General features: G+C 45.3%; 1 protein-coding gene across 3 annotated transcripts in view; it reads right to left on the bottom strand.

Moving 5' to 3' along the window:
• The window catches only part of FTO (FTO alpha-ketoglutarate dependent dioxygenase), a 316,814-nt gene that overhangs the window by 205,814 nt on the left and 96,671 nt on the right, over positions 1-14,329 (bottom strand). For all 3 annotated transcript variants that reach the window (XM_016221020.2, XM_087827442.1, XM_087827443.1), the window contains exon 3: positions 10,363-10,987. In XM_016221020.2, coding sequence (XP_016076506.2) covers positions 10,363-10,987 — 625 coding nt within the window. The remainder of the gene's footprint in view (positions 1-10,362; positions 10,988-14,329) is intronic.

Raw genomic sequence — 14,329 nt, 5'->3', positions numbered from 1 at the left:
AAGCATAGTTCAATATGCAAAGACTTATACCTAAAATTTATCATATTCATAAATTTTAAAAAATCATGAGTTACCAGTGGTACACAAAAGTACTCAATAAAACTTATCTTTTCATAATGAAAACCTCAATAAAATAGAGGTAGGTGGCTAGTTCCTGAACATGATAAAATACAGATCTGCTCAACCCCAAAGCCAGCATCATATTTTAACAGGGAAACATTAGAAACGTCCTCAAAGTTAGGAATTAGAAAACAATGTCCTTTTTATCACCACACGGCTCATCATTACTCTGGAAGGAATGGCCCACACCATGGTGCCCTCTGGAGTGGCATAACAGGGGAGCCCTACACAGACAGGAAAAGAGGTAAAATATGTTTTAATAAGAAAAATATTCTTTTGCAAATGATATGATTACTTATCTGCAAATCAAACAGGAAAAATATATCCCAAGCAACAGGCAAATTAAGAAAATGCTAGCTTCAAAAGTGTGCATATATAAATATCTAGTAAGATTCTTATGCGTGAACTGTCTATATGAAGAAAAACTTTAAGATATTATTAGAGGAAACAAAAGAATATTTAAACAAATGTAATGACCTATTATTTTCTTGGGAAATAAGACTGAACATCATGGGAATGTCAGTTCTCCCTAAATTCATCCATAATGACAGAGGTGAGTGGGGCTGGTAACTAGGCAAGCTGATGACACAGTTCACAAGAAAACATAAATAAGCCAGAACCACCAGCTCTCTGCACATCTATAGGAGGAGCACAATATTCAAATAGGATAATAGGTAAAAGTTATGAAGGTAAAACACGTAAAAGGAGATAAAATGAGTTTGTAAACATAAAAAAGATATCCAAACTTATTCCTGTAAGTTCAAACTAAAGCTACAGTAGGTATTTTTCACCTATCAAATCGGGAAATATCAAACACTTTGATAAAATATGGTGTTAGCAAAATGGCATACCATAATCTCTGTAGAGGACAATTTGGCAATACCTATCAAAATTAAAACGCAGAAACCCTTTGAACTTGGAGGAGTTCCACAGTTCCACTCTTATGAATATGTGCTAAAATTTCTACTTGATGAGGCTGCAAAACGGCTTTTGAACAAGGACATATATTGTAGCTGTGTTTATAAGAGCAAAAGATCAGAAATAACCTAAATATCCATCAATAAATCTCTGTCCCTCTGTGGTCAAATCAACTCTTAACTCCTTAACTTTAAAAAAGGTGATTTTAAGCTGCAAAGAAAATGATTTTCAGGCAGTTTTAACACTACAGTGTAAGGTTATTCCAATAAGTGGTCATCTTGATAGGCTCACAGGCTGCTTGGCTACTTTCCCCTCTAACTTTCATCCTAAACACTCTTCTCAATGTGGCACCAATAAAGTCTTGAAGGACAAACAGAGACAGTAATTGCAATCAGTGTTTCCCGATGTTTTCCATAAATCCAGCACCTTTGAAATGTGCTCATTAAAATAATGTTCTGCTGAAGCTTTGTTCCCCCTTTGGGCTGGGTCAGGAGGAGGGAAGCTGTAGGTTTGATCCATTTTTTATTGCATAACCAGAGTGTTGCTCACTTTCTCAATAAAATCCACTTGTAATTATCTATAGCAAGTGCAAGCGATTCCTCTTGCCCCGTGTTATTTTGGAAACGAGCAGAAGCAACAGACTCTTACTTGCCTTAAAGCCTCCATAACACTGAAAAGCTTTTAAGTGTCTCAGTGTGTCTGGTGCACTCCCAGCTCCGGCTAAGCAAAATGTTACAGAGGTCAAAGACGTACCAAAATTCAAAAAGCGAAGTTTAAATATAAGTTTCTAATGTCTAACACTCCTTCTCCTCCCAATTAACCAATTTGATTTTTTATGCTACATAGTTTTTAGAAAAAATTAGTTCCACTTAATAAAAAATAAATGGCATCAAATATGTTGTTTACATTTTTATAGCTACATGTAACCACTGTTACAGAGGAAACAAAGGCCTAAGCATGAAGGAAGAGGTGACAGTTCTAATCAAAACATATCCCTTGGATTTTCCTTCCATATTTAATAATACACACCATTAATATTGTGTCAATAATTTCCCTGATATGTAAGTATATATTCATCATCACCACACATTAAAAAATAGCCCTATTTCTTTAGCCAAGTGCTAAGATTTCTAAGACTCTGGTCCTGCAAATTACTTTCTCTGCTCCCTGAACCCCACCCCAGAGAGGACTGAGTAGCAGCAGGCCCCTTCCTGTCCACGTCACAGATCTTATGGCAGGAGAGATCCAGAAGTTGCAGGTGGTCAGCTGGCATATGAAGCCTAATGATGCTTTCTCTGCCCAGAGTTCATCTGTGATATTCCAGTGTCTGGGACGGGGACTCTGTTGGGGTTTTTTATTTTATTTATTTTTTAATTTAAGTATAATTGATATACAATATCATACTGGTTATATTGGTTTCAGGTTTACAATAGAGTCATTTGACATTTTTATACCTTCAATTGTGATCACCCCACTAATTCTAGTAATCATCCATCACCGTGGACACTTATCACAATATTACTGACTACAGTCCCCTGCCCCTTTTCACCTGGCCCCCACCCTTTCCCTTCTGGTAACCATCCCTCTGGTTTCTGTTTCTATAAGTCTGTTTTTGTTTCATTGGTTTCTTTTGTTTTCAGATTCTGCGAATCTGTTTTGTAAAATGGCAGGAGACAGAAGGTGAAATGGGAAGGCGTGAGGCTGGGAAGACACACAGGATGGGAATGGCGGGTGGGTGTGTGAGAACATAATCCATGCTTAGCTGCAGGAATATCACATGCACAACCTGGATTTGCAAGAGAAGAAGCTAGAGAGACGGGTAGAGGCCAGGATGTGGAGGGCTCTGTGAACCACTTGCGGACTCTAGACTTGTGCTGAGGGCAGTGAAAGACCCAAGACTTTCCACAGATCAGAGATGCTGTTCAGAATGATCCCTCTGGAAGGTAGAAGCCCGAGGGCCAGACTTTGTTTAATTTTTCTAAACAAATTTCCAAAGTAATGGCAAATGGCATAAGCCACAGAACATGTGGGAAGCCCTCCTGAAGGACTGTCCCCGGGAAAGAAAGACTGGCCAAGGAGAAGCCTCCCTGGAAGAGTTCTACAAGGTGGAGGTGCCTTCTTGTTGGGTGGGGGGACAGGAGGCAAGCTTGCAGCTGACACGGAGCAGGACACTCCTTCCCAGCCACTGAGGAATGAATGAACATCTGAGAAAATGGAGAATTCGGATAAGATGGAAGGGAAAAGGGAAACCTAATCAGCCCCAGCTCAGAATCTGTAACAAAAAGCTGCTCCCAGGTGCCTCAGAAGAAGCAATGCAGGACGCACGTAGTCCCTTGACACAGATAAATTGAAAAAATTAATTAGAAGTTTTCTGGGATTTCAGGAGAAATATTGAAAACTACTTACTGAGAAACCTAAAGCCCTTCACCATGATGTCTGACTCTGTCAGCTTTCAGATTAAGCATTTGAAGAAATAAATTTTAAGATGTAAATAATTCACATGCATAGGAGAACCTCATTACATCGTGTTTCGTGGACTTGGCGGAAAAAGAGAAAGTGAGGAAAGGAAGAAAAATTGCTCTGGGGATCTCAGCTAATGCTTCAAAACCACTACATTGTCTAAAGTAAAGTATGAAATGAGAGGAAGCATAAATACTTCTCAAACAATACTTCCTCCAAGCCAGAGCTGCTAACGGAGGCTCCAGGACCTTGGGCACCCGGGAGACCTGGGCGCCTACGGGAGAGCTGTCTGCCGTTAGCAGCACAGAAGGCAGGCCGCCCGGGTGCATCCGAGGACGCCGGTTACCTGCTCATCTAGCGCGAGGCAAAGCTTCGCCCAGAGCGCAAAGCACCTGTCTCACACCGAGCTTCTCTCCTTCCCAAAACTCCTGAAAGGAAAAGAAAGGGGGTGACCGCAAAAGCTGGGGGCAGTCACGAGAAACTGGTCGGCCTCGAGAGAGGAAAGGCCTGCTCAAGAAGAGCCACGGGGCGAAGGGGCAGGCGCTGGAAGCCGAAACGGGCGCACCTGGAACCCGTGAGACCTCCGGTATTAGGATTAAGTGAGGCAAATCCTCATCTTTGAAAATTACGACTGTTTTGGTAAGACATTTGCTATTTGAAATCAAGTCTAAGCAGAGATGATAGTTACAGAAACCAAAGAGTTATTGGCGTATGGACACAACGTACCACAAACTACTGGAAGAACAAAAAACTAACTGGGCAACAAATGCGTACTAATTTCCCATATACACAGACACAAAGGGAAAGCAAGCCACAAACCATGCCTTCAGAGAGCTACGGTTCTCATTCAAATACGTGTAAAACTCACGTATGACCATATGACCGCAGTCAATACAGTGGTTACTGCTGGGGGGAAGGATACATCGGAAAGGAGCATTTCTGGGGTGCCAGTATGTTTTATTTATTGATCTGCGCGCTAGATATGTTCACTCTGTGGCAATTCATCAAGCTGTATGTTAATGATCTATGTGATATTTCAGTATTTAAAAAAACAAAAACCACCTCTATAAACCTCTAGAGACCAGTTGGAAGGTAATGCTAAGGAAATCTCTCAGAGAGCATATTTAAAAACACAAAACCATTGAAAACAAGAAAGAGAATAAAATTTTAAAAATAAGAGGAACAGTCCAGAAGGTTCAATAACCAAACCATATGGATTCTAGAGGAAAGAGAAAACTTGAGAGGAAGAAATAATCAACAAAGTAATTCAAGAAAAAGTCCCTCATTGAAGAGCACGAGTGTGCAGACTGAAAGGACCTACCAAGTGCCAGTATCACGGATGGAAAGAATCCTGAGAAATTATAAAACATGAGAAAAAATGGAACAAAACATAGTCCCATAAAGGATAGAGAAAGATCCGAACTCTCAACATGAACACTGGAAGGTAAAAGACATTGGTGCAATGCCCTCTGAAGAAAATTCTAGTGGGAAAATATGTCCTACCAGTATTTCTACACTGAAAATATACACACATGTCAAGGGAGAATAAAGGTGAATTAGGATAGTCAAGGTCTTAAAGTTTAAGCACCCAAGCAGCACCCTTTCTAAAGAAACGAGGAGATGCTCCCCCCAAATAAAGAAATTGGGAAAGAGGGGGCCATGGGACGCAGGGGCCCCACTGGAGTCCGCTGACGGGACATCACAACATGGCACAACCGTGCCTGTCTCCTCTGACAAGACACCCAGACTCTAAGTCCCACTAGAAGGTGTAGAAGGTAACCATCCAGGCTGAAGCAGATCTGAAGATGCTGGAAGCTACTCCCAAGAACATTTGAAGACACTTCTTGGAGAAGCTATTTCTCCAAGAAAATGAACATCTGATGCTCCTGAAGCTCTTGAGAGGAGACAGCACGGGACATCGCTGGCGATGACGGCACTGAAAACCACTCAACCAGCAAAACGCAAGGCCACCATCAGCAGAGACCACTGTCAAAAACCAAAACGCGGTCAAGGAAAGGAAGCTGGTCAACGGTTACGACAAGGCTCAGGGTGGCACTTTCACGGACATGGTAACGATGAAGACCGAAAGCCGACATAACCACAGTTACAGCCCGCCTGTCACGGGGCGATGGGGACCCTGAAGGGCATACACGTGCAGGCGGACAGGGAGGGACAGGGGCCTAAGTCCACCCTCACTTTCCACAGCAGGGAGCCTACGAACAGTGCCCCAAACAAGGTAAGTATAATGCTTTCTTTTGAAAGCACTGCCTGAAAGAGGAGAGTAGAAATGGAGAAAAGGCACAGAGGACTGCTGTTTTTTCTTAACAAACCTCATACTTCTGGAGGAAATGGGTATATATGTTCATTATCCTGATGGTGGCGGTGGTTTCTCAGGTGTGTTAAAACTTACGAAATTGTAAACTTAATACGTGTGCAGTTTACTGTATGTAAATTATATCTCAAGAAAGCTATTGAGGGAGGGGGGCCATCGGCCACTCTTGGTGGCCAGCTTTGACAAATGGGAGATGTCAGGTCTTCCTTTGTCACCGGCACTGAGCACCGCCACTCTGTTCCAGCGCATGACCCTTCTAGCCTGGATGACTGCGACAGCGTCAGCTCTCCTGCTCCCGGGTGCCTCCCTTCTGTCACAACCGCGGGCTCCCGTCTCCCTCCAGGACCAGCCACGCATGTCACACAACAGGACCAGTCACGCATGTCTCCCTCCAGTTTGCACACAACACCACAGGGCCCTAAATTCCGCCCACCCCACCCCTAGCCTTGCCTGGCCTCGCTCCTGCTACTTTCCCTCTTCTCTGGCCTGTTCCGTCCGCACTTGCTGCTTCTGAAACTTGCCAACATCGTGTCCCCCCAGCGGCGTCCCTGCTCGTAGGACAGCCTGCCGCCTCTTCCTGCGCTCACGCTCCGCTTCCAGCCTTTGCTCGGATGCCTCCTTATAAAGGGAGCCTGGCTTTCCTTAACCGCAGGCCTGTGCCCCACCTTGTCACACAGCCCATGGGTTTGTTTAGTTTCTGTCTCTCCTTGCTAAAACATAAGCTCTACAGGGGCAGGGATTCTGGTTCATTGTTAAATAGTAGATGCTTCCTGTTCACCAGATAAATCACTGCACAGGGGTAAAAAAATGCTTAACTTATAAGACCAAACAAGCTTTGCTGAGCAGAGAGGCTAAGCGACTTCACAGTGAAACAAGGTGAGCGAGCATTGAAACCTTGGACAGGAATGCTGAGAGGCTGAGAAAAACATAAAATACCAGAGCATTTTTTAAAATGGTGAATGCTCCCAGCTCCTAAGCTGCAATTACAACGTAGCTTTCCAGGGTCTCAAAGATGCGCTAAGAAACATAAAGATTAACAATTATGGGAACTAATTTTCACCCTTAAGTGGATTCAGCTTTCTCCAAGTGAAAGCCATGAATGGGGATCTGAGAGTTAAAAAGAAAATCCTGGCAAAGTCTCCACTTTCTAGCCTGTCACGAAGCCCTTCATGGGAGACTGAGAAAATAATATAAAAAATCTCAATATTTTCGCAATCTTTGGCAATTAAATATCTTAGGAGCTGGTTTTCCTATAAAGACAATGTCACAGAAAATGTGTCCTTCCAAGTAAACAAAAATGGTAACCAAGAGTTATTTTGTTTAAGTGATCTTTCTGAAGGTGTTCCAGCCTAAGAAGAAGGTGTAGGGACATATTAAACAATGATTTTTAATTCCTTCCCTGGTGAAATTTGTTTATTTTACACATATGTGTGTCCTGGAGTAACTAGCAATTGCCAGCAAAGCTGGAATAGGAAAATCAAACTCTCTGCCCATTTATGCGTGGTTCCCCAAAGCCATTCCTGATTAAAAATTGTACCATTTCAATCTTCCTGCTGGAGAGATGCATTAACTAGGACTGCTTGGGAAGCCAATGAATTTAGTGTATAATTACACATATCCTAGACAAATTACTTCTCAATGACCCCTATTCACGGAAATAAACCGGAGGGATGACTGGCTCACCATAAACCTACATGAAGATTTCACTGGGGAAAGGTATTGAGAGCAAAGTCCAGAAAGACCTTAAGCCTCACTGAATTTAATTTCAGCAGGAAGTGATCGCTTCTTTTCCAAACTCCCAGTGCATTTTACAGGAATCTTTCCTGCTGCACATGATGCTCTCTCATCACTAAGTAACTACGTGACCTTGGACAAGCCACTTCCATTCTCCCCACCTCCATGCTTTCATATGTGAAATGAGAGGCTTGAGCTGGGTGACTTCAAAGGCCCTTCCAGACCAGATGTTTCACCGTTTCATCGTTACAATCACAAGAGTGCGCCTTAACTCACCTACCCTCTCAAGGCAAGAAAGGCATTTGGTTGACCTTTGAGTTCTCCACACTGCCTAGAACAGAACCTCCCCTAGCAAATGCTCAGCAAACAAGTTCAAGGACACAGAAAACAGTCCAGTTGTCTGAAATGTCCACTCTCTGCCCTTTTTAAGCCCTTCCCAACCCCAAACTTGATTTTAACCCAAGTGGCTCTCTTCAAGTCCACCTTAACACACCTCTCTGGCAGGATTCTAAGGAGGCAGAGAAATAAGCATATCACTTGCCACCTGGAAGGAGTCACTTGGAAAAAATGTGCCACCAAAAAATTTCAAGGCACAGGCATTGTAAACCATCTGACCCAACATCACGCATGTAGCTAGAGGCCTCGAGAAAGGTTCCATTGCAGAGAGCGAATGCATTCTAATCACCCAAGGGTCTGTGTAGAAAGATCCAGCAGACGCTACGGGGGGAGAGAAGAGAGGGTGTTGGGACACACAAGGAAGAGCAAGTAGAACAATCCCTTAACCTGTCCAGAGGTGGACATTTAAAAAAATCCAAATCCCAGAGATATCTATACTGCAGGGACAGGAAATACCGGCTCATTAGGCATTCAGCCAGAGTGTTAGGACTCTGAAGCCAAATGCCTAGGTTCAAATCCTAGCTCTACTAATTCACAGCTCTATAGCTGTGGTAAAGCAAATTATCCTTCTGTGCCTCAGTTTCCCTGTCTGTAAAATGGGAATAACAGTAGTACTTCGTTCATGGGGTTGTTGTAAAAGCTGAATGAGTTAATACATGTAAAATGCTTATACTAGTGGCTGATAGTAGGTGCTCAATAAAGAAAAGCTCCCAGTCTTACTATTATTATTAGATAGACTTTTGGGAATCTCGGGGGTTACAGATTCCAATTCTGCAGTTCCCTCCTCCAGGTGATAACTGAAGGATAAACCTTTATATATTTATGTGTATTTGTGCATTTTATCAGTCTTATCTACTCCCGACCACAGAAACTATTCATTAAAAAATTTAAATTCCTTTCTGAGAGATATTCTAGATTTCAAAACCTACGCAGTCACCCACACTCTGGGAGGACAATGGGACTATTAAGCTGTGGGGCTGAGAGGACCTGAAGCACAAAGACACCTTTGTGGCGGACCCAGCCGCCACACACCAGTGCCTCAGCTTCAGAGCGCTGCCTCCTCCTTAGTAAAGAAACTAACAAACTCCAATGTTGGTTCACATCAGAGCTCTTGGATACGATAGTTCCTACACCCCTGGCAAGGCCTTTCAAAGATCACAGGATCTCAGCTCTTTCCATTAGGACAGCATCAAATCCCCTGGAAGCAATATTCTTGGGCCAGCATCATTACTTGAGACGCCAAGGAAACTGGTGAAATTTCCAACCACTGATCTGGTTCCTTGCTTCGGACTGAAGGCATCAGGTAAAGTTAGAAAATATTGTAGCTATCCTGAGGAACATTCTGAGACTGAGAAATGGTAAGAAATTTAAAGAAAACCATGAGAATTTCTTGTTCAGATCGCTTTTTCCAAAACAGTCATTTTGGTAACAAAGAAAAACTAACACCCACCAGATCCAATTAAAAAACCAGTTGTCAGAAAACAGTAACCCTTAAAAGTTCCTGTTCATTCCCCCATAGGATGTCTAGAACTCTGGTTTTCTAAGCACCTTTCAACACACAAGTAGAAGAGATAAATGGACAAGCAAGCTAAACCTAGGCCTTGTAATCCTTTGTCAAGCGATCAGACAGAAAAGAAAGTTGGCAGTGGTCAGGCTGTGTCAATAGATTCAACTACCTTTTTAATAGTCCTGCTCTGAAACCCAATAGAGACCCCAAACACACAGAAACCGAACAGCAGAAGGAAAATTGGGGTGAGCCACAAAAAAACATAGCCTCTGATCTGTGCTCCGAGGGAACCAGATTGAGCAAGCGGGAGACCAAGCTGGCCACACTCACCCTATTGGGTCTAAACCCACAGGACGGCTCGGGGGGCTGGAGAGTTTCCCGAACAGAGAGGACAGTCTGCTTACAGAGCCCACCTCTGCGGCTTGTGGCAAGGAAGGGCAGTAGTCAGAAGGGGAGGAAGCCAAGAACACGTCCATATTTGACAAATCACTCCCGTCGAGACAGTGATGCCAACCGTAATAAAACATTTTGGCAAGACGGGGAAAGTGCACCTGGGGGAACCTGCAAAGATTTGACAGATTTTTGTTTTCCCAGCCCTTTATCAGCAAGTTAATTAGATCGACTGTTCAACCTACTCCACGCTTTAGACAAACGCTCTTGACTCTCCGGGGCACGGGAGGGACAAATGACAGTCCTGCTTACAGGCGACAACGACTCCTGTACACAGCATGACAATGAACCAGGCAGCCCTGCTGGGTGAGAAGTGGGGTACTCTACAGACATGAGGCTGTGGGCACCCCCCGTGACCACACGCGGACACAGGAACGCGCGCACGCTCCCGTGCAGGTCCGGAGCCCCAGCCACGCGCCAGGGCGGCTGCCCGAGCGGGCTGTACCTTCACAGCTGTGACTGTACACGGCCACCGCCGACCTGTCCACCAGGTTTTCGTCGTGGTGCCAGCTCACTGCCATCTTGCCCATGCCAAAGTAAGGCTCCTCTTTCAGGTACGGCATTTTCCGGGGATCCATGAAATTCAGCAAGGTCACGTTGTACGCAGCTCTGCTCCTAATGTCCACCTCATCGGGTCCGTCGAAAGCCCCCATGCCCACCCCGGGGAAGTCGGGGCCAATGCACACGGGCACGTCGTCGATGTTGGCCCTTTCTCGGGCCACGAGCTCCTCCCACGCCTGGATGGTCTCGGCCTGCAGGTAGCGGTTGAGCCTGAGGAGGGCCTGACAAGCAGCGGCGATCTCCGCCTCGTGGTATTTGACGCTGGAGCCCTTCACTGGCCAGGGCACCGTGAAGAGCCGGGTGTTCAGGTACTTGTAGGTGCAGCCGGGGTCGCCGACGAGGATGCGCGAGACCGGGGTGAGCAGGTCTTTGCCTTGGATGCGCACCAGGTCCCGGAACAGGCAGCCGTGCTTGCGGAGCGCCGCGAAGGCCTCCCGCACCTCCCGGTGCAGCCCCTCGGGGACGCCGCCCGCTTCGCGGAGGATCAGTTTCGGGTACTTCAGCTGCCACTGAAACAAAACCGGAGCAAAAAGGAGTGTTTATGGATAGTGTTGATTTTAATAGTCCCAAAAGTAAGTTTCTTTGTAAGCATTAGGGGTAAAATAAAAAAATTAAAAACTGTCCAGTGGTATTTCTAAAGAGGGTTCATGTCTCTCTAGCCTAAATCAGAAGACTAAGTTAAACAAACATCACCAACTCCACAGCTGCAACTTTCAAGTCCAAGCTCAATTAAGGATCTTTAATAAAGAAACAAAATGATATAATAACTTGGGCTTTGACCCCTCAAGCTCCCTCTATGGCCATTTCTCCCCACCCTCAATCTGTCTTCCAGCCTTTGGCCCTCCAGCAAACAATTTCATTAACTGCTTGTCACCCACATATTGAGAGCTTACTATGTGCCATATACTATTCTAAGCCTCCAGAGCATGAGGGGTTTATTTTTTTATTTTAGATTTTTTATTGATTTTTTTTTTCGAGAAAGAGGGAGGAAGAGGGTGAGGGAGAGAAACATCCATGTGAGATCAAGACTTCAATCGGCTGCCTCCTGCAGGGCCCCTACTGGGGATTGAGCCCACAACCCAGGCAGGTGCCACGCTGGCCAGGGGCAGAGCATGAGCTCTTAACCACTAGATTGCATGGTCTCTCAACAAGTGACAGACTGGTTTCTGCTTCCACACTGTCAGTGAAAGAGAAAGTTACTTCTCATTGGGAGTTGGACACTAAGATCTATGAACACAGGAGCCACGACAATTTTGTTCACAGCTCTAATACCAGTGTCCAGAATGTACTCACTACATTTTCAATGAGTGAGTGAGTGATTGAATGAGTGAGGCATCCCACTGACATTTAGAGAGTTGTAATAGTTTACTGATGTCACTGGAGGAGAGGCCTGTAAGATGAGCCTCTCTAATATGGAAATATGTGGATTTACTGGTGCGGTTTACAGCGAAATTGCCTTTTCAGCCATCACTTCTGCCTCCTCAGACTTGACATATGAATTGGTATCAAGCCAGAGTCCCCGCATTCCCTACAGTGAAACGGATTTCTTTTTTTAAACAAAAACACAGGGGTTTGCATTCACCCTTATAAAACTTAATGTGACTGGTTGCTTCTGAGTAGTGTGCTGCCCACCATTTTTGACATACATTCCTTCTATATCTTTGTTCAATAATTACCATTTGTGTGATAAATAGGGCAAGACCATTTACTCTCCCAAACTTTCTTTTTCATTCAAAATATGTCTACAGAGCATCTATGAAATACTTGACAGAGATTAGGTTCCTGCCCTCACAGAGCTTTCTACCATATCTTGTAAATAAATAAGAAAAAGTGATCCCAAACTGAGTTAAGTATTAGACCTGAAACAAAGTAGGAGGAAATCTTAGTGTAGCCAACGGTCTCGGAGAAGCTGGCATTTAAGCTTAGATCTTCAGGAAAAGAAGGTACCAGCCATGTAACAAACTAGGTAAAGAGCACCCCAGGAAGAGGGGCCAAAAATTACGCAGCATTATTTACAACAGCCAAGATCTGGAAGCAGCCCAAGTGCCCGTCAGGAGATGAGTGGGTAAAAAGCTGTGGAATTCCACTCTGCCATAAAAAGGAAGACAGTTTTACCCTTTGCGACAGCATGGATGAACCTGAAGAGCGTTATGCTAAGTGAAATAAGCCAGTGAGAGAGAGAAAGATAACATATAATTTCACTCACGCAGAATTTAATGAACAAACTGAACTACTGAGCAAAAAAGAGACAGACCCAAAGAGCAGGCAGACAGCTCTGGTAGAAGGGGGGCCGCAGAGGGACTAGGAGAGCGGAGGGATTGAGCAAAAAAGAAAAAAAGAGAGAGGCCTGATGGGCACTGGCAGCAGGGTGGGGGTGCGGGGGTGGGGGTGGAAGACGGCAGAGAGGGATACATGCTGATGGAAAATAAAATAAAATTTAAAGAATAATAAAAAAATAAAAAGCATAATTGCAATATGCCAAAAGAAAACCATGGAAACAAACTGTTTTATAAACCTCAAAGCACTGTATAAAGTAAATTATTTTTTCTTTAAATACAAAGGCACTGAGGATGGAGACCAGCCTGTCTAGAGACAAAAAGGTGGCCAGTTGAACTAGAACCAAAAAGTGAGATGAGATGAGATGAGATGAGATGATGATGAGATGAGATGAGATGAGATGAGATGAGATGAGATGAGATGAGATGAGATGAGATGAGATGAGATGAGATATGAGATGAGATGAGATGAACAGGAGGGGAGAGGGCAGGTCATGCCTGGAGGTCAGAGCGAGGACCCTGACTTGACTGCATGTGCCCTGAAGAATTCAAGGGAGAAGAGTAACTTCTCCCGGGCGTGGAACGGAAAGGGGCAGGTGTGATAGGAGACTATCCTATTGGGTGGGTGCAGCAGTACCCACCCAGCAGAAGAGTGGGGCTGGGCTGGATTCAAGACAGAGATGAAACGGACATTTCACTGGCACAGCAAAAGGATGTGCTTCTGGACTAGCTGTGAGGGATGAAGAAGGGAAAGGAGCTATGGGTGACATCCAGATTTCGGAATTTAATAAATGAATAAACAGTTTACTATTTTTTGAAATAAGAAAGATGGGGGCAAAACAGAAGTGGTGGTAGGAGCAGAGGGACTCAGTGTTGGAGCTGCAGCCCTTAAGATGCCTACGAAGTCCTCCGGTGGAAACAGCAGCTGGAGCTCGGAGGACGGGGCTGCGGGAATCAAGGTGGGAGCTGTGGGTGCACAGCTGGCGTCCAAAGGGCGGAAATGAATGAGATCTCCCGGCAAGCACGGAAGGGGGAGCAAAGCCCGGCTGAGGCGCGGAGGAAGGCCCGCGGGGGACCAGGTGGAGAGCCAGGGGAGTGTGTTAGTGCAGAAGGCGGAGAGGGGTCTCCCTGAAGGCCAGGTGTCAGTTACGGCGACTGCCCGAGAGGCCGGGAGACAAGGACAGAAGTGGTCCACGGGATCTGGCAGCGTGGAAGTCACTGGTGACAATGACAAGGCGATTTCTGCAGAGCGGTGGGCATGAGAGTGAGAGAGGACAGTAGGCTGATGACGGAACGAGAGGGGGAAGTGGAGGCAGCACGGACAGGTCTGAGCGACGCTGCTGCGAAGGCCAAGGGAAGAGTGGAGCTGCTGAGAACGGGGTGCTGCACAGGGACAGCCCCTAACAGGGGCTCAGAGCACGCTGAGCTCCCCAGAGGGTGCTCCACAGAGAGGGCCCCTAACAGTGGGTGCAGAGTGCGCTGAGCTCCCCAGAAGGTGCTCCACAGAGACAGCCCCTAACGGGGCGCAAAGCGCACTGAGCTCCCCAGAAAATGCTCCACAGAGTCGTCACCGAA

Source organism: Miniopterus natalensis, chromosome 18 (assembly GCF_054644295.1).
Source record: "Miniopterus natalensis isolate mMinNat1 chromosome 18, mMinNat1.hap1, whole genome shotgun sequence".
Lineage (NCBI taxonomy): Eukaryota > Metazoa > Chordata > Mammalia > Chiroptera > Miniopteridae > Miniopterus > Miniopterus natalensis.
This window is presented reverse-complemented; position numbering and strand designations above follow the sequence as displayed.